The sequence below is a fragment of the Alnus glutinosa genome, chromosome 5 (genome assembly GCF_958979055.1).
Source record: "Alnus glutinosa chromosome 5, dhAlnGlut1.1, whole genome shotgun sequence".
Classification (NCBI taxonomy): Eukaryota; Viridiplantae; Streptophyta; class Magnoliopsida; order Fagales; family Betulaceae; genus Alnus; species Alnus glutinosa.
This window is the reverse complement of record NC_084890.1, coordinates 26,414,985-26,442,808: the sequence shown is the minus strand read 5'-3', so window position 1 is coordinate 26,442,808 and position 27,824 is coordinate 26,414,985. Positions and strand designations below refer to the sequence as shown.

The 27,824-nt window shown below is 35.8% G+C and overlaps 4 protein-coding genes across 5 annotated transcripts; 3 read left to right on the top strand and 1 right to left on the bottom strand.

Annotated features, from left to right (window-relative positions):
- The first annotated feature begins 233 nt into the window (after positions 1–233).
- LOC133869332 (peroxidase A2-like) lies at positions 234–2,830 on the top strand. The gene is made up of 4 exons (XM_062306305.1): positions 234–472; positions 712–903; positions 1,269–1,434; positions 2,226–2,830. The coding sequence occupies exons 1-4, from the start codon at positions 266–268 to the stop codon at positions 2,636–2,638; spliced, it is 978 nt and encodes a 325-aa protein (XP_062162289.1). The 5' UTR covers positions 234–265; the 3' UTR covers positions 2,639–2,830.
- Positions 2,831–4,793: 1,963 nt separating this feature from the next.
- On the top strand, positions 4,794–5,206 carry LOC133869175 (multiprotein-bridging factor 1c-like). Its single transcript, XM_062306130.1, has one exon. The coding sequence runs from the start codon at positions 4,794–4,796 to the stop codon at positions 5,142–5,144; it is 351 nt and encodes a 116-aa protein (XP_062162114.1). The 3' UTR covers positions 5,145–5,206.
- Positions 5,207–12,901: 7,695 nt separating this feature from the next.
- Positions 12,902–15,275, top strand: LOC133869174 (F-box/kelch-repeat protein At3g06240-like). Its single transcript, XM_062306128.1, has 3 exons — positions 12,902–14,184; positions 14,316–14,353; positions 15,077–15,275. Exons 1-2 carry the CDS (start codon positions 12,908–12,910, stop codon positions 14,326–14,328), a joined length of 1,290 nt encoding a protein of 429 aa, XP_062162112.1. The 5' UTR covers positions 12,902–12,907; the 3' UTR covers positions 14,329–14,353; positions 15,077–15,275.
- A 1,160-nt stretch (positions 15,276–16,435) lies between these two features.
- On the bottom strand, positions 16,436–24,821 carry LOC133869433 (endoplasmic reticulum oxidoreductin-2-like). Of its 2 annotated transcripts, none has more exons than XM_062306424.1 (11): positions 24,539–24,821; positions 23,090–23,293; positions 22,548–22,667; positions 21,393–21,648; positions 21,146–21,256; positions 19,543–19,661; positions 18,920–19,024; positions 18,491–18,693; positions 17,576–17,699; positions 16,946–17,128; positions 16,436–16,844 (listed from the first exon to the last, which is right to left on the bottom strand). In XM_062306424.1, the coding sequence occupies exons 2-10, from the start codon at positions 23,249–23,251 to the stop codon at positions 16,952–16,954; spliced, it is 1,377 nt and encodes a 458-aa protein (XP_062162408.1). In that variant the 5' UTR covers positions 23,252–23,293; positions 24,539–24,821; the 3' UTR covers positions 16,436–16,844; positions 16,946–16,951. The 2 variants fall into 2 exon arrangements, with proteins under 2 accessions (XP_062162408.1, XP_062162409.1); XM_062306425.1 differs by lacking the exon at positions 24,539–24,821 and adding an exon at positions 24,135–24,187.
- Between the last annotated feature and the right edge of the window lie 3,003 nt (positions 24,822–27,824).

The window sequence follows — 27,824 nt, the reverse complement described above, 5'->3', positions numbered from 1 at the left end:
AACGAACTAAAAAAAAAAAAAAAAAAAAATCATACAGCCCACATCGTCTGAACATTTCCATTCAAGCTTAAAAGTATTAGGGTTGACTATTCTAGTCATCATCTGATCTGCATAATTAAGCTCGCGGTTAGATAGCTGTCAGCCTGCTACCCATTCACACCTACTACCCGCGCTCTTTCCTATATAAAGGGTGCATCCCGCGTAAGAGAAAGCATAAAATCCAACATTCCAAGCGACAGTCTCCCTTCCTTTCTTAATCCCAACTATGTCTTCCTTTTTACTTAAGCTGGCAATTATGTCTGCTATTTTGTTGTTTCCGAGGTCCAACGCTCAACTGAGCTCCACGTTTTATGCTTCCACATGCCCGAATGTGTCAGCCATTGTACGTGGGGTGATTGAGCAGGCTGCACAAAACGACGTCCGAATTGGTGCCAAACTCATCCGCCTTCATTTCCACGATTGCTTTGTTGATGTGAGTTACGTTCTTCTCAATCTCATCTTTCGTGTGTATAAAGTATAAACTACGTACCTACTACTTTATTAAACGCTTAACTGTGTTTTTAAATTACATGTTTTAATATTGTAAACTCAAAGGAGCCACCTTAATACTATTTATAGTTTCTTTCCCTATTCTTTTTCTTATTTTTTGACAGTATATGTATATATATATATACTAACGAATATATATTTAACTGTATTGGGTGTACGTAGGGCTGTGATGGCTCCATTTTGCTAGACAATGCTGATGGTATAGACAGCGAGAAAGAAGCAGGTCCTAATAAAGACTCAGTAGATGGATTTCCGGTGGTTGATGAAATCAAAACTGCGGTAGAGAATGTTTGCCCAGGAGTAGTTTCCTGCGCAGATATCTTAGCCATTGCTTCTCAGATATCTGTTTCTTTGGTAATTATTTCCATTGCAATTCTCCGATAAAGATAACGTAGATGTAGCTTTTCTTGAATCTTTTATTGTTTTTATAATTATACACTTCAACTTTAAAAAAATATTAATTTAGTGGATTCAGTTTTCAATTTATTTCAATTTTACCTTATTTATAATTTTTTGATTTAAATCCTGTTAAAATTCTTAAAACACCTCATTTTTTAAAAACAAAATATTAAAAAAAAAAAATTCGAAGATTCTCAAAAATAGGAGCGATATTTTAAGAATTTTGGCGCCCATTCATTAGGATTTAATGAAAAATTCTAATGGATGATTAAAATCAAAAAATAAAAAATAAAAGATGAATAACATGATAATTATTGCAGGGAGGAGGCCAAACGTGGGAAGTTCAACTGGGAAGACGAGATAGCAGGACTGCGAATAGGGCAGGAGCTGATAGTAATCTTCCAGGTCCTTTCGAAACCCTGGAAGGGATTAAAGGCAAATTTAGCGACGTGGGACTTGATACTACTGACCTAGTTGCTTTATCTGGTAACTTAAAATGAATCATGCATATAAGCTAATTATCCAATTATAAAGAGAAAAATTTCACTTATCACCTTAATTTTTCATTACTTTTACAATCATACATATAAACTTTAAAAAATGTCAATTTAGTATTAATTTAATGTATCAATTTTTCAACATTTTTCAATTTCACCTAGAAACAGAACCAATATTTGATATGAGGGGAGACAAGACTAAAAAATGAAAAATTTTAAGTGTAAAAAATTAATTTTGGGGGGTCAAACTCATAAAAATAAATAAAATTTAGGGAAATTTTTTTTTAAGAAAAAAATAAAAAATTATGGGTACAGATGCCGGCAGTTTCTCCTTTGATTTCACCCTTATTTAGGATATTTCGTTAAATCTTTTCAAAATTTTAAAAATACTCATATTTTTTTTATTAAATAAAACATATATATATTCAAAAATTCAGGCATAGGTATTTTTGCAAATTCCGTTAAATCTTGATCAACGCTTAAATCCTTGCAATTTTTTCCTTAAAAAAAATGGGTATTTTAGGAATTTTGACACCCTCTCCATTAGGATTTAACAAAAAATTCTATAAAAAAAAAAATTTGAAAAATGAATACACTAAATTGATACTAGCTTTTTAAAGTTTTATATATGGGTATGATTACAAAAGTAATAAAAGATCAAGAGTACATAGTAAATGAAATTTTCCCAATTATAAAATTACGAGTAATTAATATTACTACTATTCAAGTTCAGCATCTATTACTTCTATTTTACACCAACTAATGTACCGTGTTATACAGGTGCGCATACATTTGGACGGGCACGATGCAGTTCCTTCAGTCCCCGCCTTTATGACTTCAATAGCACCGGAAACCCAGATCTCAGCATAGACGCAATGTACTTGGAAATGCTTCGCCAAACATGTCCTCAAGGTGGAAATAATGATACGTTAACCAACCTTGATCAGGCGACGCCGAATGACTTCGATAATAACTACTTCACGAACCTGCAAAACAACAAAGGGCTTCTCCAAACTGATCAAGAGCTGTTTTCGACAACTGGGGCTGACACAATTGAAATCGTGAACCGTTTTGCTAGTAGCCAGAGTGACTTCTTTGACAGCTTTGGCCAATCCATGATCAAAATGGGAAATATAAGCCCCCTGACTGGAAGCAGTGGAGAGATTAGATCAGATTGTAAAAGGGTCAACTGATCAAATAGTGTTTGAAACTAGCTAGCTAGCTAGCAAGTTTTTTTAGGATATTAATTACCAAATGAAATATATATTTCAATCCCCAAGGAGGTAATGATCTTTTGTTGGTACAAGTTTTTGTTTTGTTTGTGGTCGATCTTCTATATCTATTGGTAAGTCTAAGAGAATTAAGAACAATTATGTATTTGCTATGATTTTTTTGGGTACAACATGCATGTGTTTTTGTTCTTTATCTTTTCTGATGAAATAAAAAAAAATTAAAGAAAGAAAATATTGTATTTGCAAGGTGAAATATATTTGTTTTATCAATTTGTGCTATGTGGGTATTTTTTATTTTTAGGGAGAACTTTATAAAAGGATAATGAACTATCAAGTGTTTTAACAAAAGGATACTAAACTAGTATTTCTTTCAAACTAGGTGTTAAACTTTCAAAAACTCTCACTTAACGATATTCCGTCAGAATTCGTGGTTAAATCCGACAGAAGTTGAGTCACGCGACTAACAGGTGATTTACTTACCCTGTTCTGCCCGTTTTGCCCCACCTACACGTCGACGTATATAACAGCAACAAGCAAGAAAAGTCAAAAGATTAGGTTGATTCCATCACCTGAATCTTCTTCAGTTCTTCGTTTTCAAAATCCTCACAGACACCATCCCGGCATAACCCATCACAACCAACCCAGAAATCTGGCCCAACCACATACCCAACCTCCCATCACAACCAACCCAGAAATCCGCCGGTAGAATATACAACCACGAAGATCAGTATCAATAGAAAGGGCAAGAGGAAAAGGATCAGCTAGAAGTTCCCTGCTGCGTGTTTCAATTCGTCCTCATACTCTGTGGATTGAGAGAACCACAACAAGAAAACGACAATCCCAAAAATGGTGAGAAAATGAAACGGCGTGGTCGAAATGGAGTCCATACTCCATAGTACCACTACTACCCGTCTTCCTTTATCTCGATCTCTCCATGCATGTCTCCAACAATGGTATATATATTTATATAACGAGTACAAAGATATTACCAAAAAGATAATGGTTAAATACAAAGAGTAAAGATATTTTAACGAAGATACCACAGCCCCTCTAGCTTCTTCCTCTTCGCCGGAAGAAGGAGAAGCAATGCGTCATCTGTAACAATGTTTTTCCCGGCCGTAATTCCCAGTTTGACATTCATACTTTTTTTGCCTGTGTATGACTGACCCAACCGGTGAGAAAAACGAAAATTTAAGAAAAACAAAAAAAATATATATACCTTATAGATTATTTTCTTATAAATGAATAATGTAAAAACACTGAAGAGATAAGTGACAATGGGCAGCAAAAACAGAATCAGGTAACAATAAAATTGATCTTACAGAAAGCCATCTGATTGTTTTCAGAAGCATTCCAAGCACATGACTACAAAAAGACTGATTATCAGGTCACACTAGGCCTCTAGGTGCTCATTCATACAATACAACTACGTACAAGAGAAGAAAATAACACTACTTCAATGATCATTTCAATTTTCGTCAGGACAAACGTACCTTTTGGGAAGCAGAGGGAGAAACAGAGTCGTTGGGACAGATGGCATAAAGGAGATGGTAGCATTGAAGAGGTAATGTATACCACTTACAGGAGAGCCTATAGCTTACTCAGCCAGTGTTACCATCTCCTCTGTTTTAGCTTCATAAAACAGAGTGTAACAGAGTTGGTTTATTGTTCAACTCTTTTTATCTTCTGGACCATATTTCTATTTTCTTAACCTGCCCGCAATCGTCAAATCATGATGAACATGTACTTGGAAGCACAGGTTTGAAAAGCTTGTAATTGAAATAATACAAATGATCCACAGGTGGTAGACAAACATGAAGAAGAAACTAGATCGAAAGCTTTTAATCATTCAAGTCCCATGCTTTATTGGCCTCATAACATGATGGAAATTGGAAAAAATAAAATAAAATTAATTCTTAAAAACCATATTGGAAAACATATTTGGATGACCTTACCTGCTATAAACCACCTCTTGGTTATTCTCATCGCTCTCTACTACCAATACCTTCTCTATCGTCGGAAGCGTTTTCTCTCTCTCTCTCTCTCTCTCTCTCTCTCTCTCTCTCACTCTCTGAGCTAGCTACGATGCCAAGCCGATACCCAGGACTGGGAGCCCATGGTGCTCAACAGGTTTGGGAGCCGATACCAGGCCCTACTCTCCGGGGCTCCGGTGCAGAAGATCAGGAAGGCCGACGCCGGTTCCAACAAGAAGGTGGCTCCGGCCGTCAACGCGAGAAATCTGGACGAGGCGGCGTCGCTGGACCGGGTCTCATCGAATGTGAGGCAGGCGATACAGAAGGCGCGGCTGGAGAAGAAGATGAGCCAAGCGGATCAGGCCAAGCAGATCAACGAGAGGCCTCAGGTGGTCCAAGAGTACGAGAACGGGAAGGCCGTGCCGAACCAGGCCGTACTGACGAAGATGGAGAAGGTTCTGGGCGTAAAGCTGAGGGGAAAGACTGGAAAGTGATCGTGGCTCTTGAAACGACGTAGTATATGCCATATGGTGGTGTTGGTGTTGGACATATGTATTATTTCCTGGCTCTTTCTTCTTTAAATATTCCGGTGACATGCATTGGAGTTGTGGCGTTGCTGCATGCATGTTTTGATCAAGAATCGCAAGAACCAAGCTGGGCAGAGTTTAATCGGTGTGTGAGAAAGAGAGAGAGCGGGGAAGAAGGGTTGAGAGATGTGTAATTTATTCGTTTAGGTGGGGGTAAAACCGGTAAAAAATCACGTGGAAGTCATGTGAGTCTACATCCGTCAGGATTTAACACCGAATCCTAATGTACGAAATACCCTTATGTAAGGGTTTTTGATAGTTTAAAACTCCGATTTGAAAGAAATGTTAGTTCAGTACCTTTCCGTCAAAACGTTTGATAGTTTAATACATTTTTGTGAAGTTCTCTCTTATTTTTATTATGATAAAATCCGCAACTTTGGATCTAAGATAATAAATTTTGGGAAAAATTTCACTTATAACCCTTAAATTGTTACTCATTTTGAAAGAATTTACCTGAACTTTAAAATATTTCGATTTAGGGTATCCATTTTTTTATAATGATTTCAATCTCGGTCCTCCGTTACAATTTTTCGTTAAATCCTGTCAAAATTCTCAAGATACTCATTTTTTTTTTGAAAAAAAAAAAATGCTAGGATTTAGGTGTTGGTTAGAATTTAACGGAATTCGTAAAAATACCTATACCCGAATCTTTGAAAAATTTTATAAATTTTTTTAAAAAAAGATAAACACGAGTATTTTAAAATTTTTGATAGGATTTAACGGAAAATTCTAACGGATGACTGAGATTGAAACTTTCTAAAAAATAAATACCCTAAATTAAGACGGTTTAAAATTTAGGTATCATCTTTCAAAAATGATAAAAGTTCAGAAGTTAAAGTGAAGTTCTCAATAAATTTTGTTAATTTTTAGTGGGCTAGTGGAAGATTATAGTGTCTTTTTGTTTGACTTTTATGTTTGTATGGTTAATCTCGAAGTACTTCGTAGAAATTTTGGAAGGGTCTCTTACAAGTCATATATTTATCGCTATGGAACGACGGTTTTTGAAATGATTAATTGGGCGAAAGAATGAATATAGATCTCGAGATTGATGGTTTGTTTGTTTTTTCATTCTTTTCGCTTTTGTATTGGTTCCTCAGCAACCAGATGATCGATGCATTAATGTACAAAACAACAGTTAACATTTTTCTGAATTGGGATTAGTGATTTGTTCTGTATGTAATTTTTGTAGTGTTTATATATATATATATATATATATTACAATTATTTGTAATGTGAATGCCACTATTGGATTCATAAATGATAGAAAAGAAAAGAAGCCAAAGGCCTTGAATTTACTGTGAAAAGTTTCTTTCTGTAGTCGATATATACGTTGTAATAATTCTGAATTTTCTTTCACTTTTGTTGCTGAGAATGTGTGGGAAATAGTAAAGCTAGAATTTCTTAATCTTAGAATTTTTTGAAAAAAATAAAGATAGAAAGAAATCCTTTTCATTATTATTATTCTTTTCTATGAAGATTCACTGAAAATTTTGTCTAAATTAAATTATTTAAAAAACAATAATAATATTTGCCCTATCACCTATCACTAAACATCATATAATTTCTTAAAATTGTTCAACACCAATAACAAAGCAAGAATAGAATATCATTTGACAATTGTTTTACAAAAAGATTCACTACAAAAAAAAAAGGCATTTATGGACGGTTTTTTTCTAGACGGTTTTTAAAACCGTCTAGAAAAAAAAATTTGCAGACGGTTTTTTCAAAACCGTCTGTAAAAAATTTATTATGGACGGTTTTATTAAACCGTCCATAAAATTGCAGACGGTTTTAACTAAACCGTCTGGAATTTAACATTTCCAGACGGTTTTGGATGAAACCGTCTAGAAATTTATAGACGGTTTCATCCAAAACCGTCTATAAATATTATTCTTAGAGAATTTTATGGACGGTTTTTACCAAACCGTCCATAAAATTTCATTTCCAGACGGTTTCTTTTAAAACCGTCTGGAAATTTTTTTTTTCATGCCATATCATCAATCCGTGTGATGTCCCCAAATTTAACCACATCCATCCAAATTTTTTCCCAGCCAAAATCACAACCACCCATTTCCTTTACAGCCAAAAAAAACATATGGATATAGAAAAATCGATCTAGCCTGAAACATCACAACCGGCCAGAAACCCTCCCACCCATGGCCACCACTTCTCTTCATTTCAGCGTCAACCTCAGCTCCTCCGAAACCCAAACACACGCACTCACGCAAACCCAACAAAGAAAAGAGAAAATGGCCTCGCTATCGCTATTCCTATCCCCAAATTTCTAATCCCTAATTTCCTGATACCGAACCATTTTTCTCTGTCTCTGAGACTGAAACCCCAAGAATCCGAAACCGGAAATGGCCACCACGACCACGAAGAGCGTCAATACAGGCGGAGAGGATCGAGTCCTAGCCATGGCGCAGCAGATCGTGAAGGGCCTCAATGCGCCGAATGTACCCCAAGGTCCATGCCGCACTTCCCTGGCCCACTCTTCCCGGCCGTCCGCCGCATCCCCACGCCCCTCCAAGGCCTTTCGACCTCTGCGTGTTCGTCACCGACGGCAACGGTCCCTCCTGGCTACGATGGCGACGGTCCCTCCTGGGCCCTATCCCGCTGAAACCCCCAAGCAGTGGAACCGAACCGTCCAGAGAATTTTCATTATATAATCAATTATATTAATAAAATGTAAAAGGGAACCAGAAAAAAAAAAAAAAAAAAAAGAGTAAATCTGGACGGTTTAGGACCAAACCGTCCATAATTTTCTGGACGGTTTGGTCCCAAACCGTCCATAATTAGTTAGGGACGGTTTGGTCCCAAACCGTCCATAATTAGTTAGGGACGGTTTGGACAAAACCGTCTGGAATTCTAGACGGTTTTGTCCAAACCGTCCAGAAATTTATTTAGCAACGTTATATCCTAGACGGTTTTAAACCGTCTAGAAAAAACCGTCTGGAATTGATTCCAGACGGTTTTTTCGCATTTCTGGACGGTTTTAAACCGTCCAGAATTTGCTTTTTTTTTTGTAGTGATTTAAAGTCAAACTATCTAAATAATAACATGTTTAATTAGTTAAGTACCACTTCTTTCGTCGATTTTCAAGAATTTCTATTTGGCGGTGATAAATATATTCTTTTTGAATTTTAGACAAGACACTTGTATCCATCAGCATAATTTTGTCATCTTCTCTCGCTTGTTCTGCTTGAAGCTTTTCTTGTTTAAATCAAAGTCTCTCTCGCTCGTGCATATTATGAAGTCTCTCTTGCTCTTGAATATATGTTTCTTCAATTAGTTCACTTTTCCTCTCATTCATTTTCTTCGTCTCTTCCTTTATTTCATTTAATGTCTGCACAACATCCGCATTCACACCATTTTCGCTCTTTCGTTTATTCAATCGCTCCTTTTCGACCTTCCTACCTTATGGCATCTCCAAATTTACAAAGTGATTGGCTGAGCTATCACCGTCTTCTAAATTTTTCATATCTAGAGTAGGAGAAGATGTCATTGCAAATGTTCTTTTCCTTGATTTTTTCTTGCCATTGATCCATTAAGGTTGGCACATCAACACATTCCAACAATGTTCAAATTAAAATGAAAGTTTTCTCAAATTCTTGAAACATAAGTTTTGCCTTAATAATATGCATTAAAAGAAAAAAATAGAAAACGAATAGAACCCTATCACTATTGGTGGGTTGATGCATTGACACAACATTCAATAGAATATATACCTTGTCTTGCTCATTCAATCCACTTTGATGCATTGACTCAATTTGTGCTAAGTATCCACAAAACTTTTTCGCACTCATATGAATTGCTGACAATCGATGCGTTAGAGATACCTCAATACGTTCAGAAACGAATGTCTTATTCTCGTGAAAGTACTCCCAAATTCTCCACCAATATGTCTTGTGTTCTTGCTCGTTTCCTTTTGCAAGATCCAAACAAGTATTTAGCCACGCCGATACAAGGAGATTATCTTCTTTTATGGTGAAGTTGTTACCCCGTGATTTCTTAGCACTAGATTCTATTTCTACTTGAGATGGAGACATTTGAACCATTAGATTTGGAGATCCCATCTGCAACGACCCAGGGAAAAATGCTAGCCAGATCTGCGCTATCACTCCAAAAGGACTAGTCGATTTAAAGCTTTCCCTAGAATCATTTATAAAGCCTAGTTTCACCTAGTAACTAGGCAATGTGAGACTTAGCACCTATGAATATCTTTATAAACCACTCACTCTATGTGAGCTATTCATCTCTTCCCAATATAGGACCGGAGTGTTACAAATTCCCCCCCTTAAACTCCTGACGTCCCCGTAAGAAGCGTCATGTCATGCAGTGTTCTAGTACCACATGACTTGACGTTACTAGCTGATTCTGATACCATTTGTAACGACCCAAGGAAAAGCGTTAGCCACATCTGCACTATCACCCCAAAAGGACTAGTCAATTTGGAGCTCTCCCTAAATTACTTATAAAGCCCAGTTTCACTAAGTAACTAGGCAATGTGAGACTTAACAACCATGAGTATTTATATAATCCATTCACTTTCTGTGAGGTATTCATCTCTTCCCAATATGGGACCGGGGTATTGGGAAGAGATGAATAGCTCACATAAAGTGAATGGATTATAAAGATACTCATGTGTGCTAGGTCTATGAGTATTTATGTATTTATGTCCAACTTGAGATTAAAATCCATAAAAGATGGAATTTGAAAAAATTGATCATGAAATTAGAAAGTGAACTAAAACAATATTAAACGAGTCAGGAGTTTACCTGCTCAGAATATTCAACACCACTGGCACCATATGACCTGGCTATTGCCTCTATTTTTTCTTTGATACCAATATCCAAAGGATATAAAAACCTTAATGGATGTGTGACATTCTCACAAGCTCTTTGAACTGAGATCCCGAGGTCAACCTGAAAAACATGCATGATAATGTTTATCAATTAGTAGAAAAACCCATCTCTTGCAAGTTTAAAAGCATTAACTGTCATCTACATAGGCTCAGGGAGGAGAGAAATTCAGGATTTGACTGATGCCAGCAATTCCATCTTCTCAGTTCAACAGATGTAATAGACAACAAACAATGACATACCAGGTGTGCTTAGAGCGTGAAGCTCCAAGATCAAACGCTACTGACACCTCTGAAGTGAAGTGTGTTTAGAGAAGTGATCCCAAAATGCGTTCTTTCTTCTTCTTCTTCTTCTTCTTTTCTTTTTTCCTTTTTTTTTTTTTTTTTTTGCGCGCTTCTTGGAAAAGCCAAATGAGCTAAAAAGCATCCCTCTTTTATTTTTAAGTTAATGGTTGCATCATGAAGCAATGGCAATGGACCATTGATTTGTCATGCAAACGCTACTCTTCCAGTGTGCTACAACACAAACATTTTTTCGATAAAGTAAAACATATAATAACACAAACATATATCTCATTACAAATCATAACCTTCGGGGATAAAATCTAGAAGTCAAACCTCTCTCTCTCTGCGCCCCCCCCCCCCCCCCCCCCCCCCCTTTCTATTCAAGAAAAGAATTCTTTTAATCTTTTGTCCTCGCAAATTTTTGGACAAAAACAGACAAAAACAAGTTTGATGCTTAAACCAAGAGGACATGCCATTTAGACAACTAGCAACTGCACAATGCATTAACCATTTAGTTACTATGCTAAATATATACTAGAATTTCCTTTTTCTTCAAATTCTTTTAACTATATGGTTATGAATCCTTCTCTTAGAAGTTACTATAGATCATACTTCAAAAAATGCACTTCACTTCAAGCAGGTGCGTGCTTGTGCTTTGCACTTTACGCCCAGGCTCTAGGAGGCCTTTGTGCTTTTAAGTGTACGTACCTGGCGTTTTTAACAACAAGAGTACATTCCTCTTGCTGGCTAGGGTGTATCTCTAGTGGCTCATCATGTCTGTTTCATCATATGGTGCTCTTGTCAAGAAATCTAACAAATAAAAATGGAGAAGATATGAAGATCCAGGACAAGCCGGAATAATTATGATTTACTGCTACACTTAAAAGGCCCTTTTTTATTAGGTTCAAGAAAATAACTAAACAATATAGAGGCACATTAAAAATAAGGCTCGATTAAATGGGAGATTCAAGATTATCGAAGGACTAAAATTGGGGTTGCAATTTGGAGAAAGATGGTCTATGCTAGAGTTGGCAAGCAAATCAAGGTTCTTACTTAATTGGGATAGAGCACATACTAGTTTTTTTTTATAAGTACATACTAGTTATTGTCATACGAATTGATTTTGCTCTTACATATTTTTATACTTTTCTAGTTAGTTATTATGTTTAAGTGAGTAGAGAGTGATGGTCTCTTGGATTAATTAAGACTAATTAAGGGAACAAAGTGACTAACCGCTCCTTTTCCACCATGGGCATGATGGGTACAAATTACTGCATCGTATGCCCCAGCAGCCAAAGCTGCATTTCTGACTGCGTTGAGTTCTGCCTCGGTATCAGTAGAGAACTTGTTCACGGCAACAACGACATTCACACTATAAGCCTTTGTGTTCAAAATATGCATGCCTGGCCAGATTCACACAACCTGCTTCAACTAGAGCCACATTCTCAGTTAAGTAGGGACGATCAAGAGGCTTCCCAGCAACAACTTCTGGCCCATAATAATTTCGCACCGTTAATTCAATCGTCAGTTAAAGAGATGTGACTATGACTTCGTTGCATGGAGGAAAAGTGTAGAGCCTCGTGCTAGCACTGAACTGCGGAGGGGATTTCAGTTGTTGGATTTAGATGGTGGGATTGGATGGGAACATCTGACTTCAATGGTTCGATATAAAGCACGACAAAGAACCAGTGCAAAAAGCGGCTTTAGCTCATCCCTACTTTGATAGGTAAAGGCTGTATTGGCTTTGTCCTTCATGCAGAAGCTGAGGCCGCAATATTTTCGTGCAACACAGCAGGACTATGGGGAAGCTGCCAAGTGGGTAACCCGGCTAATGGCAAAATCAGGGACCAAGAAGGATGGTGGCTTCACAGAACCTCAGCTTCAGGAGCTCAGAGTCTGTACCTAAATTATATTCCAACTAGCTAGGAACTATTAACTTGAAGATATATAGTACAACACTAACTTTATTCTATTGTGCAGGAAATTGAGCCACTTTCCTTTCTCTCCGGCACCACCACCTGTCTCAGGGCCATCAGAGCGTAACTTTGGGATACGCTTGCCAAGACCACCTAAACTCGCTGATGACACCAGAAGGGGAGACACCACTGCTCGATTTTTTCTAGACCATCTGGTAGACTTACCCGGTGAGCACTCAGCAGTCGGTATATATAGGGGAAGGAGCAAACATCAACATTCTGGGAGAGGCCCACAGCTGTGTCCCCTAGACAGACAAAAAGACAAAATAACCTTTTTTTTTTTTTTTTTAATAAAACAAAAATATCTCTACCACGGCGCTGATCTTGACAAAGAAGCTCAGGGTTGCAAATCTTCATTTCAAACGTAATGTCTATTTTTTTTCCGGTATCCGTATATAATTTAAAAAACCCAAACGTCCCTTTTTATTATTATTATTAATTTTTTTTAATGTTTTCCAACCAGTTATGGCAAAGAAGCTCAAGAGTTGCAAATCTTCTTTTTTTTTTTTTTTTTTTTAATGTTTTCCAACCGGTACTTATAAATTGTTATGCTGCTTACAGGCTCTTCAAGTGGCACCGGAAAAAGAAAGACGATGTCAAACAGTCTCCCAAATGAAGTTGTCGCCGAAATCCTCTCACGACTGTCCGTGAAGTCGGTCATCAGATTCAGGTGCGTTTCCAAAACATGGTGCTCTCTCATCTCCAGCCCTCATTTCATCGCCACCTACCTCAGCCGCGCTCTTTCCATCCCCCAATACCCATCCAACCTTGTGTTCCACCATTTCGACTACCGACTCAAGAAAGACCGACCCCCTGCCATACGCATCCGCCTACTTTCCCTGGATCCACAAATACAAGAGAGGAGTTTGGTCACTGACCGATTAGATTTCATAAGAGACCCATCAGATTCCATAGGACCGCTTTGCTACAGCAATTGCATGCACGTAATTGGTTCATCTAACGGCCTATTTTGTCTCACCAGAGGTTTTGATTCATACGTTCTCTGCAACCCTTGTATTCAAAAAGCCATATCCATTCCGCACCCTAATATTGGCCGTGGGGGATTAATGGAAAACCAATCTCTTGGCTTTGGGTATTGCCCGAAGACTGACGATTACAAAGTGGTGAGGGTTGTATATGTCGTAGCCACTACTCATTCTCTGGTTGAGATTTATACGCTTCGAACCGGCGCATGGCGCTCTTTTACGGCCCCCGGTCCTCCCTACTACTTTGGAGAACCCATCGGCGGAAACTCGTTATGCAATAGTTTCTTTAATGGGGCAGTCCACTGGCCAGCTCGCACTCCCAAGCACCAGCGCCCGTTTCACCATCTGATCGTGTCGTTCAATATGGAAGATGAGGTGTTTCGTGAAATGGCTATGCCAAAGAGTTTACAAGGCGATCAAGAAATCTCCGAGTTTTTTATGGCGGTAGTTGATGGGTTGCTTGCTCTTATCCCCTGCCGGGACGATGAGGATATGCCCGTATGGGTGATGAAAGAGTATGGAAGAGCGGAATCTTGGACTAAGCAGTTCGATATTAAGTTTGAGTGTGGAGCATATGCATATGGTCCGATAGGCTTTAGAAAGAACGGTGAAGTTCTACTAGAGGACCAGGAGGGAAATTTGTGTTCTTACGAACGTAATAGCGAACAATCCTGGTATCTTCACATTAATGATATAAGTGACTGGCTTTATTTCGATTCTTATGTGGAGACGCTTGCTCTACTGAATGTAGCAGATGGAGTTTTGGGAGTGCAAGCGACTGCGTCTTGTGTTGGTAAGCTCAAGGCGAAAGAAAAGAAGAGAAAAAGGAAGATACGGATGTAAGCTCAATTTCTATGATAACCTACCTTGTATCTCATATTAGTTAGAACAACTACAAATTGGCCCATTTTCATTCTGGTGTTAGTATTTCCATTCTGCATTCTCTCACGAGGGGTAACTGTCATTCCAGGTTGGGACAGTGATTCAGTTGCGAGCAAGCAGGAAAAGGTAAGACATCAATAATCTTTGTTTTTTCAATGACAGGGTCATGTAATTCATAAATGTAGAAAAAATAAAAGAAAATGTTTTTATGTTTGTGGTTGGTCAAATGACAAGATTCACAACATCTAATTGTTCTGGAACTTGGAAGAAAATTAACAGAACAGGATATATGCTCAAGCTTAGAGTGTGTCATGTGTGTGTATTATTAGAAAATAAAGAGAAGACAGAAAATACAGAGAAGCAGGGAAGGAGAAGAGGAAGAACACGGGAGCAAATTAAGGACTACATTTTGACTGATTTTCATTGCATGGCTTGATTACAAAATAGTCTAATATATAGACTTAAGAAAGGGTTAAGAACCAGAGGATAAAAACATAGACTGATAGAGAAATACAAATAGGTATGGCCTGAGATACAGGAGTGGTTACTGCAGATTTGGGGATGGCTTGCTGCAGTGAAATGGGCTTGTTGAAATCTGATGTCTTGCTGCCATGGCTATAGAAAACTTGCTGTAGAGGTGTATCCTCTAATATGTATCCCCTAATCCCCATTACCCATATAAGAAAAAGAGAAACTTCAAGTAGCAGAGCATTTGAAGTTTAGGTGCAATTTGTGGGGAATGTGAACTATTCTTTCAAAGTTATACCTCTTTATGTAGATGAAGCCTTGATGTCCTTGTTAACTGGAATTTCTGTAAAGTGTAAACTGTTTCCTTCGTCTTTTCCGCAGGAGGTTTTACTGATCGATCTAGTCCCAAGCCAAATCATTCTTGGTGGTAGAGTAGTTCAAATGACTTGAAAAAGAGTATTATAATGTACTGCTCGTAATACAATGATTGGATAGTTTGATAGTTGGAAGGCTTTTAATGGGTAGTAATTACAACTTCTATGCTTAAATTAATTTTTGATCCTACAATGTCTATATTATACATTTGCTGATATATAGCTGAATTGGCTTAGGCTGCGGTTGCTCTAATCTAATTTATGCTATTTTTCTATTTGAGAATTGAGAGAGAGAATTTGCTAGCTCTTCTTTTGTTTGTTCTATGGAATGCATCCTTGCTTTTTGGTGTAGAATTACTGTAAATGTTTGAGAACTAATGGATCTGGCTGGAAAATTAAATGGATCAGCAATTTTCCATGTCTTTGAGTAATTGTGCTCACTCACAGTTGTTTCCATATTTTCTGATATTATAGTGGTAAGCTTGTGTTAAAGTCAAATATTTTTTACTTTTAAGTTAATTAATAGTAAGTTTTGCAAGTTTTGGTGGCGAGTCAACCTGAAGAAGACAGTATATATATTTGGATGGTTATGTTTCTTTTACTATCAAATTGTGAATGATAAAGCAGAGTGAAAAAAGACATAGGGTTTCTCATAATCACAATGTCCGAATTTTCTTAAATCCAGATAAATAATTTGAGATGATTATGATCCATTAGATTTTGATTCCTCAAGTATGTCGAGATGAGTAATCGTAAGGATCATCTTTTTATCTTCTCAAAGTTAATGTTGCTTTTAAAACTACAATTGAATTTAGAGTGAATCACAATTGAATTTTAATTCAATTATGATTTTAAAAGTCACGTCAGCATTAAGAGGATAAACATAAAATAAAAAGATGATCCCTAACATTACTCGTATCGAGGCTTTCTTAGGATTTCCTATTTATGTGGAAAGAAAAACATTTTTTTAGATGAAAATCAAGGGAAAACATTATTACTCTTTACTTAGTTTGAAAGCATTTATGGCCCAAGATTTTGAGAAATTCCTAAAAGTAAACATTTAAAAATTAATATTTTAGGTCCTGTCTTCTTACGAAATAAACACACAACAAAGATTGTTTATATGAATATTTATTTTCTTTGTTTTCAATATGTCTAAGTCGATTCAATGTCTTACTATAACAGTTGGAAAAGTATTAGGTATAGTTGAAAAACCTTAGAATTGGTTTGCTTTCCTTTCTGCCCCAATTCAAACCTCAACTTATAATTTTCCCAATTAATAACAATAATAGAGTGGAAAATAAAAGATTGAGAAAAACCCATTCTGCCGGAGTAACACCACCAAACTTGCAGTAAAACAAATAAATAAAGAAAAAGAAGAAAGTGCAGTATGATTTATATGCTCTTCACCTTTCAAAATTTTCATATACAGCAAAATGCAAATGAAATAATGCTAAAAATCATATTTTTAACAATTATCCCACAATGATGACGTGACAGTTCTTATCAACCTTTGGATCAGTCCGCTAAAAAACAAAATTAAGGGTTGGTTAAGACTGTAACATCAGCATCGTGAAATAGTTGTAAGATAAAAATATAATTTTTATCATAACTCAATGCAAATTTACCATCTGCACATGCCTTTGAAATGATTCTTATACAAGTCTATTCTATCCTTCCATGGGCCATTTCTTTCTGAAACCCACACTGCTTTCCTGATAGTCTATCTCTTGGAAGTAATGTATGGCTGTTTCAAACCGAGCTCAACTACTTACCTGCAAGTAACATAAACAGAAACACAGAACAAAATCTGCTGAGCTACCTTAAAAAAGCAAAGAGCCAAACTAAAAAGAAAGCTAAACAGAGTGGGGTATACCTTTGTTTAAACTCTGAATGACAAAATCCTTTGCCATAAGCTATTTGCAGCGCTGGGTGAAGAAATCTGTCCTTCCATGATCCTTTCAACTGAAGGTCCCATTTCATGGAAAAATTTGACAGACTCTGACAGACGATTTAGTAGGTTCATCAAGGCAATCACTTCATTCCTTTGCAACTGGAGCTGAAGGCCAATGCAGCAACATGCTTTAGTGTTTAGAAAAGAAGAAGTAATGTTTGCTCACTGATGAGCCTTTTTTTATTTCGTTTTCTTTTGATTTTTTCTACTATATCTCGTAGAGTAATGCTACTCTTCACACCCATTTCACGCCGGCTGATGTGAGTTATTTTAAGTGGCAAACACTTGTTTTTTTTTAATACAAAGCCATTTAAATCATGTTACGTCAATCGATGTAAAATAAGTGTAATAAAGAAGTATAAAGAGTAACATTACTCTATCTCATACTCATGTCAGCACACTAAAAGTTCTGATATTGTAGGAAAAAATTGAGTGGCTTCTAAATTAATTATCTTTCCGATAGTATTAAAGTTACTTACCACTTTAGGAAGAATATTTCAGCAACATAAAATTCGAATATGGAAGTTCAAGCTAACTGTAGAAGATACTTACATTCTGAGCCGAGTGTTCTTGTCCATCGACAGAGAAGAGGATTTTCAATGCAGTACCAAGGCCAAGGACCTGAAGCTTTCCCCACAGACGACACTTCTCACATCCTACACAGTCCATCAATGCACTGCAATGACAATTCCAAATTGTTACATCATTGCCATAGGGATGAGCCAATCAAATTAGTAGTAATATAATCAAAGTGAAAGTGGAACTATGTAGAGTAAAACTCGTCATTCAGCATTTTCTCCTGCTGTGAGAGGAATATTTAAAACCGAGAGTGGTAACACTCGTTCAGGATTCTTCTTCCTTTCAACCAAAATATTAAAACAAAAAAGAATCGAGTTTAGACATTTTACGCACATGATACCAGACAAGTAGTGAGAACTCCATTCGAAACAAATGATAATAACTTTGCAGTGCTTTGGTTTGGTAGAAGAGCAGCAAATGCAAAAATGAGGAGGGAAAAAGGTGGGAGAAACAGGTATTTCTATTTCATGCTTGTAAGGAGGAACAGCGAAGGGGGCTGGAAGGGAGGCAAATGAAGCAGCAATACCATGATATTACCACCATGCCCCTTGTTCTCCCTTCCACCATATTTACTTGTATAAGGGTATAGAAGTCAAATAAAGATACAGTTATCGTTTGCCTTCTCTCAACAAACCAAACAAAGGAAAATCATTGTCTTCCCCTTTTCTTCTTTCCTTTGTTTTCTCTATCCAAACATACAAATGAAGAAACCTCTTCCCTTCCCCCTTCCTTTGCTCTTTGTTTTTCCAAATCCATTTCCCCAAATGCTGCCAAACAGTGTTAAGAATGAATTCTAGAAACACCTTGAGACACTATCCAGAGGTGACCTAAGAACTTTTTCTTTTGATTTATTTATAAGTAAAAATGACCAGTAATCAAATGAAGCACCTTATGTTTCTGAATTGCTTTTGTATTTGCTGCTTTAATTCAGGTCCGCGTTGACCTTTCCACAATTTGGCTTCATCAAATGGGACTGGGCATGCAGCTTGTAGTTTAGGATTGAAAAGTAGCTGTCTCATCAAGGACTGCGTCTTCAGGTCTTCATTCGGGTTACCAGTATTGTACTCAGCATATTCCAAATAATCTGCTGCCTAAAATGCATTCAGCCAGAGATTGTGATCAGGATGAATTTTATTCATCATTATAGCCCTACCAGGATACACAGTTTATGCAACACCTTTATTAAAGAAATAAGTACAGTTTATATAACAATACGTTATAACATATTCCGTCAAGTGAAATATTTCTTCTATATTACGATAAGTTACACTAAAAAAAATATAGGGCTTGAAGAAGGAATCAAGAGTTAACACTCACCTTTGTCACAGCTCGAAGAACAAAGAGAAAAGTGAAGTACAAGTTTCTGACACGATCTGGGTATCTTAGGACCCGATCATACATCAAGGAGAGATTTTGACCCCACTGAAATTGAAAAGATAAAAAGGCAAAAATAAAGAACGGTCAGATCTTTCAATACATTATTATTGCTACAAGTCTTAGGGAAGGCTATACTTTGGCCACTATGCTGGGCAAAGTTTTTCATCCTTTACCCTTTCTTGCACCTGAAACTACCCACCTCTAATTTAAGTTTTCTATGAAGCAAGTGGCAGCCAAGATCATGTAAGTGAATCAGTTACTAACTAAAATTTTGAAATATCTGCAGTGAAATATACCAACAGAATTCTTTCTTTTAACCGTTATATTTTTTAAATTTAAAAGTAAATAGAAGGAAAAATTAAAACAGCTTTACAGAAATGTAAAAATAAAAATTTTTAGCGTGCAACATAGAGGGCTCAGAAAATAAGTTGCATTCACCATGGGTGAAGAAAATATACTGATCAAAATGGTTAAAATATGTAATTTGGCAAAACCATGTGAGCTATCTGTTGTTAAAAGTAAAATGGCAAGTGTCTAAGGGTACGATAAACTAGAATTTGTACCAAGTTTAAAGCTTCATCGAGTAGATAATCAGCAGCTATATGGATTGAAATCGATGAGTGAAGACCAGATATCAGTTTGTACAAAATTTTTTCCTCTTGGCATAACTCTTCAGATGGATCTGTAGAAGTTGAATCAGCACAACATTGTAGTAATAATTATCACGTAAAGAATCAAGGGAACTCACATCATAACTGCTCAATGTCTAGAAAATGAGTGAATTCTCAAAGAAGACAATAATTAAATTCTAACAATTACAACTAGCCACTAGATGATGGAGTATAAACAAGTAACATTAAAGGGGCATCATGAAGCCCAGGATTTGAACAATAATAAGAAAATACCATTGACTTCAAAGCCACATCATATCAGAAAAAAGAAAAATAAACAACTTTTAATTCTTTGAAACTTCAATGAAAGTGAGGATGCAATGTCATATATCCAACATCAGACATGAAAAATCATTTTTTGGAGCTCAATGGACACAAAATAAAAGAAACAAAGATTGTTGTGGGAGAACCCAGCATAGAGATGAAGCAGGGACGTTAATCACCAATTTAAGAGTATCATTCTAGCTCTTCCCAATGAATTCAGTTAAGGGGCACAGGAGTGTCCCCCTCCCCACCTCCCAACCCATCCCAGCACACAATATTCCATTGCAAGAGGTTAGCAACCTTTGTTCAATAAAAATAACTATTCAGCTCAGCCTGATAAAATAAATGAATAAGTAGAAAAAGAAAAAGAAGAATAATAATAATAATAATTATAACAACAACAATAACAAAGGAAAATAATATTTATCTCCCTCGAGATTTCCTGAAAGTACACAGCATTCTCCACTAGTTTTGAATTAGACAACAGCCTACCATAAATTCGAAAATATTATACACTGATCACCCTCAAGGCATTAATATCCACTACATCAATAAACAATACTTCTTGTTAAAGTAAAAATGTCAATTGGAAATTGATTAAAATGTATACAATACTATTTTTGCCTTTAAATGTGCAATGTTATTATACTTAATAACATTGGGAGCTAAAATTATTAAGGGAGCTTAGTCCCAACCAAATTGGACTATTTCAGCTTATATTCTCACAAACCTGTTACTCCTCGCTCAATCTTGAAGTTTTGGTTATTTTTCATATTATTGAAATTAAACTACTTTTTGGAGAATTTTCCTTCTTAGAACATAATTTTAAAATTATTAAAAGTTGAAAAAAAAAATAGAAATCAAGTGTCAATTACGATTTTTGGGAAAAACTATTTTTGCTTGGGTTTTTTGTGTGTAAATCAGTAAACTTCTTTTTTTTTTTTTTTTTTTTGATAAGGTAAATCAGTAAACTAATTTGAAAAACTTGTTTTTAGTGGCTTAAAGGTGACTGGTGTATAGCTATATTCAATTTAAGGGAGGTTAGTATCTAATTCAAAACATGGAGAGGAAATGCAATGCAATTTTTGCAAGAGCTCAAGGGAGGTTAATGTAATTTTCCTTAATAAATATATTAACATTAATCAAAACCATTAAAAACAATCACTTTGAATGAGAGAAAATGCATTATCCATGAATATGTGACATAGAACAGAAAATGAGAACAACTCACATTTGGGGCAGTTCTCACTGTAGATAGCATCCCATATCCTTCTGGCGGATGGACCAGTGTAGCCAGTATAGCGCTCAGGATTCAGTTGAAGGTTAACATATGTCATCTCAGCTGCAAATATAGATGGAATGTCAGTTGTAAGCCATAAGACAATCTTCAGGGATTAAAATCATCCAACAACAAATGTAATCCACTCGTATTAACATTTGACATTAACATCAACACTTAATTCAAATATGATACGAACAATTGTCGGTTTCATCATCATTTGTCCAGGGATTGTCTGTTTCTGTCCAGCCTCTGAAAGCTTTACTATCTATTGTACGGTCGACAGCTGCTTGCGGCTTTCCCTCTTGACAGATAGGATCCTCTTGTGAGAGGACATAATGGGGCACCTTAAATGATTCAGGGAACTCGCTTTCTGGGCATTCACAAACGCTGCAATCCCGCAGACGGCACATACCATCATCAGGCCAGAAAGGGCAGTCACACCACAACTTAGCCTGCCATTAATTAGATGCACAAGAACATTCAGCTAAGTACAACAATTATTTCTAGAATAGAAGCAAGTAACAATGCTTGAAAGGGGGGAAAAGGATTATATTTACATTGATCATTTTTGCTCTAGATAAAAAATACCTAAGGTTGTATTTATGGTAAGGGATTTCCCAAATGTAATCAGTCATATAGGTTAGTATTTGCTATAGCAGGACCAGGAAAACTTTAAACATCTGCAAAGACATGACTTGTTTTTCATGTTGGTACCTTGGTATCATGCCGATATTTATATTACTATCACAGTAAAGTTCCGTTATTTAATGACCACTCCTCTCTCTCCCCACAACAAATAATAAATAACATAAAGTAATAAAGAAAAGGTTTGGCTACAAATATTCCTCTTCCTAAATGTATGACTACAAGTTGCTGTAAATAAATGTCTTCCCTTTTCCTAGATGTATGACTACAAGTATTCCTAGGCCAAACAAAGGAAATATTTTAAAAAAAAATCTACCAATACTTGTGTGTGTGTGTGCATGCACATGTGGGCATGTGTGTATATAGAGCATTGATACAACATACATGTTCCAAAATGTACATTGTAACTAATATGACAAGGCATTTCATTTCAGTCCACACACACGCTTGATTTTAAAAGCATATTAGCTCTTTGAAACAACTTGCAAACTATGGGTATTATGATAGGTAAAGACCATTTTAATTAGTTAGTTATAAAAAAAGGAAAAATAAAAAACAATTTTATCAGTAAAGTCTCATATAGTGCTAACCATGTTCTTGATATCCTAATTAAACACTACATAAAAATAATACAACAGAAAAGGACCACATAGTAGTTCCTCAGATAATCAGCCTACTCCTAACAAATACATTAAAAAGACAGTACCTTGAAATACCGGAAGAACGAGGTTTTAACAAGCTCTTGGAGCGATGGATGCAACAGTTCTTCATTAAGACGGTCCACAGTTTCATAATCACAACAACAATCTTCAACAATCCCGCTATACTGAACAATTGTAAAACCAAAAACCAATTAACAGTCAAAAATTGCAAAGGACTAAAGTTGAATAAAATTCAACTCTAATTTCCCTCTCAGGTCTAACAGAACAAAGCAAAACAACAAACAAAAGCTATTACAAAATCAGTTCAAAATATAATTGATCCGACAGAAACACGAAGAAAAGCTGAAACATTGATTAAATTTTTTGAAATTATAAAATATTTTGGACCGAGAAATGACAAAAACGCTTCACTCAATCAAGCCTAATACAAAACGATTTAGCTCAATTGTCCTTAAGTATTCTCAAGAATCTCAGATTTTCCATTCTTCCTATGCATTTTCATTTTCTCAGTGGTCAAAAAGAACCTCTAAGAAAATGAAAAATGAAACTTCCAAAAAAAAAAAACCAAACAAGGAAAAGAATTCACCTTAGCACAGTTACAAGGCGTTCGAGTCAGTCTGAAGAGCGACAAATTCGGAGAAGTCCTCGAAGACACAGCCACAGCGACAAAGATGGTGATGAGAGCTCCAACCACCGCCCAGCTCCATCGCTTTCCACAGCCCTTGTTCTCAGCCTCTGCCCTCACCATCACCAGCCTCAATCAAACAATGCCAAAAAGTCTTCCAGCCCTCTGTTTGGTTCCCAAGAAAATGAAGAAAATGTGATATCAGTGGCAAACTCAAAGTTGTGGGCTGGTTAATTGTCGAATTAGCAGTGGCTTAAAGTATCTCCAGCAACATTATATATTTTAGTTATCCAAAAAAGCCACACTCTCTACTTTTTCAATACATACTCCAACAGATTCTCTATTCTCTTCTTTATTTTCTTTAAATATTATTATTTTTCCCCAAAAATCATATTTTCAAACAGATACATATAACATGCTTTTCCAAAGGCATTAGGTCTTGAAACAGCCAATAACTAAGATGAAATCAATATTCTAATACAACAGCTCAAAATCTGTTCCAACAAAAGGCTAATATGAACATAAGTGATACAATGAGTAATCTGAATCTTCCCCTAAAGAAAGGAAGAATTAAAAAGGCCCTAAAGATGGTATTATCTCAACTGTGGCTCATTTAACTATCAATCTGTGTGATCTCTGATGGTGAAACATAGAGTGCATGGACAAAAATAAAAAGGATCGTCTATTGTTCTATTAGCAGAGCTGGGAAGTAATTAGTCAGTGCTATCTTTTACATACGGATATCAACACTATCCTTGTATTGTACTTAACAACGACTTAAAGAACTTCACTGGAATTAGACTAAGTTTTTGCAGACATCATTCTTCACAGACAATTGGGATACCCTTTGATATCCAACCTATGTACAAACTAAATTAGAAAGAAGAAAAATAAAATCAAACACTCATATATGTGCACTCGCAAAAAGAATCAAAGGATGGTATTATCTCACAATAAAGGAAGGACCGTGAATGCTACATAAAATGGAAAAATGGGAGCTCCCTGCCAGTATAAGAAACATAACCTAGGTGGCACGGTCTTCTAATGAACCCAAACAAGTAGCCTTTTCTGTTGTAAGAAAAACGGAATCAGAAAGCACCAACTCTCCCAGCCATTGCTTGCTATTGGCTGGTCTGAGTAGAACATTGCAGAAAATAGAAAAACAAAAAAATTGTAGGGCATACAATTCACGACAATCGGATGCAAATTATCGAAAATTCATGAACGCCAAAAAACCAAAGGTACAAACAAAACAAACAGAGCAAGCGACCGATCAACGAGCGAATTCTCAAAATCAATCAAAGAGGAGAGGATGTACCTCAAACAATTATATATGAATTTTAAAGCCCCAGAACCCCAAATTTCCTAAAACCCATCAACTCCCTCATGAAAATCAAAGAACCATCTCACCTTCAACCAAGCGAGAGAGAGGAATTGTGGCCGCCTTCGACCGAGCGAAGAGAGAGGAACAGAGAGAGGCCGAGATAGCGAGCGAGAGAGAGGAACAGAGAATTTCAGAGACAGCTATGAAGAGGGACAGAGAAACGGTGAGAAGCGCTTAGAAAACGTAAGAAATGTAGAAATCTGATTCGAAGGGAAAGTCAAGTCGGTGGGTGTCGCCGATGGTATTCGTTCGTTAAATTCAAAAGCTGGCAGTCAGAGAAGAAAAGTCGTGGAAAAGTGAAAACCAACGGCAGGGACTTGGGCTCAAATGCGGTAAAGCCCAACGTTTTATCAAAAAAAATATGAAAAATAAATAAAAATTATGCTAATTTGGGTATTTAACTATTTAAGTAACAATGCTATCAAAAGTTGTGGAATAATTTAATGGAAGATCTCAATTTTCTATTATAGATAATAGATATAATCCATTAAGATAGTTTTAGATTTTGTTGGGTAACTCATTCTTAAATTCTTAATTATTATTCTTTAATTAAATGATTTGAATTTTGTTTAAGGATTTTTAAAAGTTTAATTTGAAAATAATTATTAAAATTTTAAGAATTTAATCGTGAAATTACTCTCTTAATTAATTTGTATTTGCCCCTATAAAAGCATCAACTTTGGAAGCTATAATTTGTCACATCTTACTTATAATAGATCACATACATGTAAGTTACCTATTTGATGAGTAGTTGAGTCACACGCCCAGACCAATTTCAGTATAATATTTTTGAAATAAAATGTAGACAAATCACTATGAGCAAATACATTGCTAGATATATCTAGCTATAATTTTAAAATTTGTACATAGTTTGAGACGGAATGAAGGGACATTCTAACCTATTGCCACCTCTTTAACCGAACTTGATAATAAGCACTTGCCCCTTCCCTTCCTCGATATCCTGATTGACTTTTAGGCTAAACGTAACGACATGAAACACGTCAATCACTCCAATTGCTGATCTAAATGTGCTACTCCAATTGGGCAACGATCTTCTCTATTTTATGGTTAGGATTTTAAGTTGATATATTTAACGGTGTATATGATGTTACATTATTTAAATTTGTTAAAAAACGTGTAAACATTAATATTATGTACACTATTAGATGCATCAACTTTAAATATTGACCATCAAATGAAAACTATTCGTTTTCATTTAAAATAGAGAGGATCCTATTTCACTCCAACCTCTCGCTCCTATTGCGTCTCCATAAATACTCTTACAAAGACAAATGTTTGAAGTATTACCATTTTTATTATAAAGTTATTTACAAACTGATTTCACAATTTATAAATTGTGAAATAATTATGAGAAATTGATAACCCAGTTTTTTTGCTTAATTATTTTAGGAAAAAGCTTCACTTATTTTTAAATTGTCACAGCTTTTACGATGTCTCCCAAAGTTTAAAAGTTTACAATGTAGGTGTCCAATATATCAACCCCTTTCAATCACTCCTATCGTTAGGGTTTTTCGTTAACTCAAACGCTAACACGTGAAATGTCCTTTTATACTTCAATAAAATTTCTAAAAATATAAATATATCATTAATTGAAAAAAAAAAACAAAAACAAAAACAAAAACAAAACAAAAACAACTCACTACCTAGTCATGGTCTTTTTTTCACTTTTTTATTTTTTATTTTATAAACGGGAGTATTTTGGTTATTTTTGGTGTATCTATTAAATCCTAACGGAGGAAGTGATTTAAAAGGACACCCACGCTACAAAATTTTAAACTTTGAAAAGACATTGTAAAAGCCTCGACAATTTAAAAGTAAGTAAAGCTTCCCGATTATTTTACTAATTATTTACTACCAATATACTAAGAATTTTATAATCCTTGCGCTCTTACAAAGAACTTGTTTGTTTGAAGCTCGTATGTCATTCCATTCTGCCACTTCAATTTCATCTCAAGAGTTATTGTCCTCTGTCAGAGCCCATATGCACCATCCCAACTCTGGTGGAAATGAATGAATTCAATAGAATTGGATTCTATATATAACTCTTGTTTATAGCACCACATATATATTGTACACAAGACATGTTAAAACTCCATTTTGCAGCTGTTGAACTTGGCTTAATAGATGATTTTAGAGTCTCGTCTTTCTATTCATTTGGGCTTGTAATTTCAAAAAGTGCGATTAAAAATAACGATTTAAAAATATGCGATTTAAAAACATGATTTTAAAAAAACACAGTTAAGCGTTTAGCTTTTAAAATCGCAGTTTAATATTCAAAATTGTTCGTTTTCAAAAAAAAATCACTTGTCTGCGCATGCTATTTGAAATGCATATTTTCTGCAATTGCAATTTTTGTAAAAACGCAATCCCAAACGATTTATGTTTTGCAATTTGGTTTAAAATCGTACTTTTTATCTACGAAATCACAATGTCAAGCGCACCCAAATTGAATGAAAGAGCTTGAAATAAAGGGAAGAATTCTTTATGTATATTGACATGCTCAATCGGGTAACGATATAAACACATACAAGATAATAGAGACTCCATAAGTTATGGAATTACAATGATTACAAATATATTACTCTTGGGTCAAAAATTCCAGAGACCCAATCAAATACAAGACCTATTGTTACTAAGGCCCTAGAGAGGCCCAATATCCTGATTCAAGCCCAAGGAAAGGCCCGAGGAGGCACTACAAAAAATATGAAATTACTAACGTGCAAAAGTAAACATGTTACTACATTTAGTAATGTTATAACAATATGCACGTTAATAAATAATTTAGTTATGTGCTAATTTTAGCACATAACTTCGTAGTGACGTGTAATATTTTGAATGTTACTAAGTAGTAACGGGGTAAATTTATGCGTTACTAGATAGTAACGTGGTAACGTTACGCGTTTCTAAGTAGTAACATCGTAAATTTATGTTTTACTATATAGTGACGTGTAAATTTACCCCATTACTAAATGAGCTATTTAGTAATGTATTACCTTTGCACGTTACTGCTTATATAGTGACGTAAGAATTTAACATGTTACTAAATCCGCTATTTAGTAACGTGAAACATTTGCACATGCATCACTATGTTAGTGACGTTATGGTAGACATTTTCTATTCTAACCGCACGTATGCGCCTATAAATACAGACAAATCCCACGTATCAATCTAGTTGCATTCTTTCTCTCTGAATTACACGTTGAATACTCCCCGGAAATGTCTACCGACTTAGGCATCAGAGTGGGAATGTCGGCATCCTCCGATGCAGTTATCTATTGTTTTGCAGCGCAC

Bases quoted from the DNA above. Each gene is read 5' to 3' on its own strand.
- LOC133869332 (XM_062306305.1), top strand. From the start codon at position 266: ATGTCTTCCTTTTTACTTAAGCTGGCAATTATGTCTGCTATTTTGTTG. The intron at 473-711 runs GTGAGTTACGTT...GGGTGTACGTAG, and splicing joins TCCACGATTGCTTTGTTGAT to GGCTGTGATGGCTCCATTTT. The intron at 1,435-2,225 runs GTAACTTAAAAT...CGTGTTATACAG, and splicing joins TGACCTAGTTGCTTTATCTG to GTGCGCATACATTTGGACGG.
- LOC133869175 (XM_062306130.1), top strand. From the start codon at position 4,794: ATGGTGCTCAACAGGTTTGGGAGCCGATACCAGGCCCTACTCTCCGGG.
- LOC133869174 (XM_062306128.1), top strand. From the start codon at position 12,908: ATGCTGCTTACAGGCTCTTCAAGTGGCACCGGAAAAAGAAAGACGATG.
- LOC133869433 (XM_062306424.1), bottom strand. From the start codon at position 23,251: ATGGTGAGGGCAGAGGCTGAGAACAAGGGCTGTGGAAAGCGATGGAGC. The intron at 22,668-23,089 runs GTGAATTCTTTT...ACAATTGTTCAG, and splicing joins CGCCTTGTAACTGTGCTAAG to TATAGCGGGATTGTTGAAGA. The intron at 17,700-18,490 runs GTGCTTCATTTG...TTGTCATTGCAG, and splicing joins AAGCAATTCAGAAACATAAG to TGCATTGATGGACTGTGTAG.